The sequence below is a fragment of the Neophocaena asiaeorientalis genome, unplaced genomic scaffold, assembly GCF_003031525.2.
Source record: "Neophocaena asiaeorientalis asiaeorientalis breed wild unplaced genomic scaffold, Neophocaena_asiaeorientalis_V1.1 scaffold2579, whole genome shotgun sequence".
NCBI lineage: Eukaryota > Metazoa > Chordata > Mammalia > Artiodactyla > Phocoenidae > Neophocaena > Neophocaena asiaeorientalis.
In genome coordinates this window covers 1-5,318 of record NW_020173360.1, presented here as the reverse complement: position 1 = coordinate 5,318, position 5,318 = coordinate 1, and the positions used below count along the sequence as shown (strand labels likewise).

General features: G+C 55.2%; 2 protein-coding genes and 1 non-coding gene across 4 annotated transcripts in view; 1 reads left to right on the top strand and 2 right to left on the bottom strand.

Annotated features, from left to right (window-relative positions):
- The window catches only part of DNASE1L1 (deoxyribonuclease 1 like 1), a gene marked incomplete at its 5' end in the record, with an annotated part of 3,715 nt that extends 2,268 nt beyond the window's left edge, over positions 1-1,447 (top strand). The window contains 3 exons of the mRNA XM_024746218.1: positions 30-148; positions 229-477; positions 560-1,447. Coding sequence (XP_024601986.1) covers positions 30-148; positions 229-477; positions 560-697 — 506 coding nt within the window. The remainder of the gene's footprint in view (positions 1-29; positions 149-228; positions 478-559) is intronic.
- Positions 1,448-2,311: 864 nt separating this feature from the next.
- Positions 2,312-4,972, bottom strand: RPL10 (ribosomal protein L10). 2 transcript variants are annotated; one of them, XM_024746215.1, is made up of 6 exons: positions 4,798-4,967; positions 3,889-3,947; positions 3,690-3,797; positions 3,329-3,467; positions 2,612-2,774; positions 2,312-2,527 (listed from the first exon to the last, which is right to left on the bottom strand). In XM_024746215.1, the coding sequence occupies exons 1-6, from the start codon at positions 4,818-4,820 to the stop codon at positions 2,375-2,377; spliced, it is 645 nt and encodes a 214-aa protein (XP_024601983.1). In that variant the 5' UTR covers positions 4,821-4,967; the 3' UTR covers positions 2,312-2,374. The 2 variants fall into 2 exon arrangements, with proteins under 2 accessions (XP_024601983.1, XP_024601984.1); XM_024746216.1 differs by lacking the exon at positions 2,312-2,527 and having other exon boundaries at positions 2,655-2,763; positions 4,798-4,972.
- On the bottom strand, positions 2,819-2,953 carry LOC112400464 (small nucleolar RNA SNORA70). Its single transcript, XR_003003406.1, has one exon. It is a non-coding gene; the product is annotated as a small nucleolar RNA SNORA70 (small nucleolar RNA).
- Positions 4,973-5,318: the final 346 nt, after the last annotated feature.

Sequence of the window (5,318 nt, the reverse complement as noted above, 5' to 3'; positions counted from 1 at the left end):
GTGGCTGGGAGCCCTCTGTCCCCGGGGCCTTGCAGTCCTGCCCAGCCTGGTGCTGGTCCCACTGCACACCACGCCGAAGGCCGTAGAGACGGAGCTCAACGCCCTGTACCACGTGTTTCTGGACGCCTCCCAGCGCTGGCAGAGCGAGGTAGGGCTGGGCCAGTTGTATGGGAGGGAGGGGGACAGGACAGCCAGGTGGCCAGGCCCGACTGCTGCTTCCCTCTCCAGGACGTGATCCTGCTTGGGGACTTCAACGCTGACTGTGCTTCACTGACCAAAAAGCGCCTGGATGACCTAGTCCTTCGGACTCAGGCTGGCTTCCACTGGGCCATCCCTGATGGCGTGGACACCACGGTGCGGGCCAGCACCCACTGCACCTACGACCGCATAGTGCTACACGGGGAGCATCTCCAGGGCATGCTGCGCGGCGCAGCCGCCTTCGACTTCCCCCGGAGCTTTGGGCTCACCGAGGAGGAGGTAAAGGGGTGAGGCAGGAACGGGCTCATGGGGAAGCCCCTAGGCCCCGAGACTGACGCTTTGTCCCGCTGCCCACCCCCAGGCCCTCAACGTCAGCGATCACTACCCCGTGGAGGTGGAGCTGAGCTGTGCGGTGCACGGGGCCCAGACCCTCAGCCTGGCCGCTCTGTTACTGTCACTGCTGCTGCTCCTGTCCGCCCAGCTGGGCCTGCTGGCCTGAAGCCACCGCACGCCAGCTGCCCACAGTTGCGAGGACTATGCCGTTTTCTGGACTCAACCCCCCCTTCTATCCTGCCGTGCCACTCCTCTATGTGCCTTTGCTTTGGCTTGTGTTCTTTGGTTGGGCCTGTGCTTGGCATGAGAATGTGGAAGAGGAAGGCAGGAGCCCTGAGGCTGGAGCCACGCCACTCTAAGCCCAGGTAGTGTCAGGAATGAGGACAAAAGGCAGGCTCCAGGGCTGGGGTGGGGGAATGAAAATCCCCCATGCTGCAATGAAGATCCCACGTGTCACAACTGAGACCCCGATGCAGCCAAATATTTATTGTATGACAAGACCATACACGCTGAGAACAGAAAGCTAGATTGCAGGGATATTACATGTGTGTAGCAGACATGGCAAAGGGTCATCTTTATCATACGTGGGACTCATATGAAGCAAGACCCGACTAGATACAGGGACGGAGCTAAAGAGTTCACGCACACACAGTAAGTAGTCAACAGGAAATGTTTAAGTTCATTGTAACCCAGCTAGCTGCCCTGACACCTCCTAGGCTGGTTAAAAGCATCTACATAAACCACTTAATACTATCTACAAAGAAGTTACCGTGTATGTGATCCCCCAGGGGAAAGGGATACAGGATACTACAGCCGAAGTAACAATGACCCCACTTAGTGTTATCACAGAACCCCTCCTTCCCCAGCTCCATTTCCCAGAAAACAGAGCTCATTAAAGACGGCTAGCAGGACATCAGAGCTGTTTAAGTGCAAGTTATGTTTTTATGATATAGAAGCATCAACTTTAGGTTAAAAGGTAGTTTTAAACATTAGAAATGGCAGTTGCTAAGGATTACGAGATGCCAGAGGCCTCTCAGGGGCCAGACCGCAGCAAGGCTCTCCGGCTACTATGCTGGGCTCTGGAACCAAATCCCTTTAGGGTCCTCTTCTCCTGGGCTCACAGCCCCAGGCCACCCCACCTAGCAGAGCTCTGGGACTCAGCCGCTTACAGCAGGGTGGCCCTGGCAGTTGGTGTCAGACAGCACGCCAGGGTCCCCTGGGCCAGAGGATACTGCACGCTATTTGCCCAAAGGCCTCCTGTGGCCAAGCCCTATCTCAGCCACAGGAGCTTGATGTCAGGAGTAAAGGGCCCTGGGAGTGAGGCCCTGTAAGGGGTAGTGGGTTAGGCTTAGGATGGGGTGGGGTGATGAGATTTCTCAACTCTGTAGACGGGGAAATGTGGTTAGGCCCAGGACAAATGTTTACTCCAGGGCTAACTGGTGAAAATACAGCCAGAACCATGTCTGGTCTGCTTCCTTCCTCCCCATGTCCAACAATGTTCCTGTCCTGGTCTGGACCCTTGGGGAAGAGCTTCCACAGCTGCCTGAGACCCCTTTCCATGACCCAGGGTGGGTGCTTTACTAAGGAAGTGCTCCATGCACATGCAGGGGGACTTGTGAACCCACTGCCTGGGATCTAAGGCAGGTCTAAGTGCTGGTCCCGGTGCTGGCCCTGCTAAGCGCCAGCTGGCCAGCTTAGTGGTCAGCCTTTTTCTGAAGAGAAGGGACAGCAACCCTAGGACTCCCAGAGGCTCCCCACCCCCCATGAATCCAGATGCAAAGACAGGAGAAGAAAGTAGAGTTTATTAGTGGCCATAGGTGGGGAGGGGGCAGCGCCAAGGCTCTCACGAGTGCAGGGCCCGCCATTTGTCCAGCGGGCCACGATTAGGGATGTACTTGACCCCACAGCCATCCGGAATGAGCCGCTTTTCTGCCACCATGTTTTCAAACTCATCTGCATTAAACTTAGTAAATCCCCACTTCTTGGAGATGTGGATCTAGAGAGAGACAGAAACAGCCGAGTCAGGAGGCCTGGGGACAGGAGCAGGGAAAGGTGAGACCAAGGCTGTAGCACTACATACCTTCTGGCGGCCAGGGAACTTGAACTTGGCCCTGCGGAGGGCCTCAATCACATGCTCCTTGTTCTGCAGCTTGGTGCGGATGGACATTATGACCTGGCCAATGTGGACCCTGGCCACTGTGCCCTGGGGCTTTCCAAAGGCACCACGCATACCTGTCTGGAGCCTAGATTGGGAACAGCATGCCAGTCATGAATGTCCACCGGAAAGGGCTGTCTCCAAGGTCCCTTAGGGCAACCCGTACAGGCAACAGGCCGCATACACTACCGAGGAGGCTGCTGTTTGCAGCCATTGCGCACCGGGCCCCCATGGGGAAAAGAGCACAGTCGGCTTAACTGGCTGCAAAGAACACAGAGAACCCTAAAAAAGACTAGCTAGGATCCCTGCAAAGTGCTACCGGGCTCATCTGAAAGCCATCCAACCTGTGACCACGCCAGCAACCTGCCTGCCTGCAGCTCATGTCATTAGGCTCAAAGAGGAGCTCCTCCGGCAGAAGCACCTCCCTCTACCTGTTTCCCAGAGCCATGACGCCTTTTGTGTTTGTCTCTGGGACTGTCCACTGAAGTCCACTTGCTAGCCCTTTGACCTGGCTTTGCTATGGGTGGTTGACTCTTTGTGAGGCCACCTCTTTGCCCTGACTGATGAAAAAAATAATCAAGCCCAGGCTTTAAGATATGGGAGAACATCTGAAAAGGCCAGGAGTCTCAGGACCCAGCTCACCTGTCAGCTCCAGCACAGGACAACATCTTGTTGATGCGGATGACGTGGAAGGGGTGGAGCCTCACTCGGATGTGAAAACCATCTTTGCCGCAGCTTTTCACCATGTACTTGTTGGCACAAATACGGGCAGCCTCCAGGGCTATTGGGGCAGGGGAGGCAGCAGAGTGAGACAAAATGGCACAGAAGCACTTACCATGGCTCTCTGGGAACACCTGTATTGGCTGGGGGAAGCTTAGTAAAGAGGCTCACGATTGGCTGCTCGTGATTAACGACCTGATAATTCCACTGCGGTGAGCTCTAGGTCTGGCCGGGGGCCCACATACAAGGGACATGGGACGGTGAGCAAGGAAACCTGCCTCACCTTCAGAGGAGAGCTGCTCATATTCATCCGACACCATGTGGCCACAGAGTGGGAACTCATCCACTTTTGCCTTCTTCCGCCCCAGGTCAAAGATGCGGATCTTAGCATCTAGAAAAAAAATCTGGTTAGAGTGTGTGTGTGTACCATAGCCACTGGGTCAGTGCAGCCAAACCAGTTTGGGGGCTTTCCCACCACTTACCAGGGACACCTCGGCAGAAGCGAGACTTTGGGTATGGCTTGTTCTTGCAATACCGGTAACTGCGGGGAAGGGGAGGAACCCAAGTTAGCAGAGATTCACAAGTGAACTCCACAATAGGCACTTTGAGTTCTTCCTCAATCTACGACCAAAGGGGCGTTGGGAGAGGGGGAATGACACATGTCATCTCTAAGCTTGGTCTTCATTCCTAGAAATTTGGTGCTAAAGCAAGATGCGGCCAGAAATTAGGACACCAATGCTAGGAGATTATAAATGTAAAAAAAAAAAAAAAAAAACCAAAAAAATCACCCTCTATGCCCTGTTGTGTTTTCAACTCCCTATAAGGCTAACATCCTGAAACGGACTTTCTCAATTTAAATACTGCGAAGAGTAACACACTTCATGCCATCCACCTAAAGTCCTTTGGGCACGTGGCATTAAGTCGGCCTCCAAGCCTCGTGATGGGCGCCCCCTGAAGGGCACACGAGGCGGCTGAACACGCTTTTCTGGGACTGCCCTTGGCGACCAAGGAGCCCACACGGCACGTCGCCTGGAAATAAGACGGGGATGGCACACAAAGACCCTGAGGGCACCGAACCTAAAAAGCAAGCGACTTTTCAGCTCTGAAGGCGGGATGCAAGGCGGACGTCGCTTGTAGCCCTAAAATGGGGCTACCGTATGCAGACCTGGGTCAACCGGCCACTCCAACGAAAAGAGGGAAGCGGTAAATACCAGCATGAATTTATACAACCAAATGGTACAAAGACCTAAAGCGACCTAAAAGTTCTTGGAGAATACGCGGGGCCCGTTCCCAGGACAGGAAAGCCGCACTAGGGAGACCCCACCCACGGTTGCTTTTAGCAGCCAAACGCGATTCTCCCCCACTTTCCCAGCAGCGAAACAGGCACTCACCAGCGGGCGGGGCGGCGGCCCATGGCGACACCAAGATCTTCAGTGGCTGCAACAAAACAGACAAGATCGGAAGAGCAGTCGAAGACAGGCCTTGAACTAGAGGAGAGAAATGGCAAGGGCACCGCACGAGCCACAACGGCCGACTACTCACCGCGCCGAAGGGAAAGAGATGCTCTTACGCCTGCGCAGGCCTTATATAGGCCGTCTCTCTTCACGCGTAGGAACCATAGAGTCCGGGTGAGGGCGGAGAGACACTCTGTCACACTTCCGGAACGTAGTCGCAGCGGGGCTCTGCGCCTGCGTGCGGGAGTGGCTGGGCACAAGCGCAGAGCGGGGAGGCGGCTAGGTCCCGTACCGCAGGCGGCCAGCTGGCGAATGGGGCTTCGCCACATCAGCGAGAGAAGCCGGCTTCCGGCTGGCCATTGTGGGCGTAGAACTCTTGCCCGAGGCTTTGCCGTAACTATAAAAGACGTATGTTCCTAGAGTTGAAAGAAGGAAAATGCCGAATGGGGCTTACGGTG

Bases quoted from the DNA above. Each gene is read 5' to 3' on its own strand.
- RPL10 (XM_024746215.1), bottom strand. From the start codon at position 4,820: ATGGGCCGCCGCCCCGCCCGCTG. The intron at 2,775-3,328 runs GTGAGCTGGGTC...TTCCCAATCTAG, and splicing joins TCCTGTGCTGGAGCTGACAG to GCTCCAGACAGGTATGCGTG. The intron at 2,528-2,611 runs GTATGTAGTGCT...GTCTCTCTCTAG, and splicing joins AGTTCCCTGGCCGCCAGAAG to ATCCACATCTCCAAGAAGTG.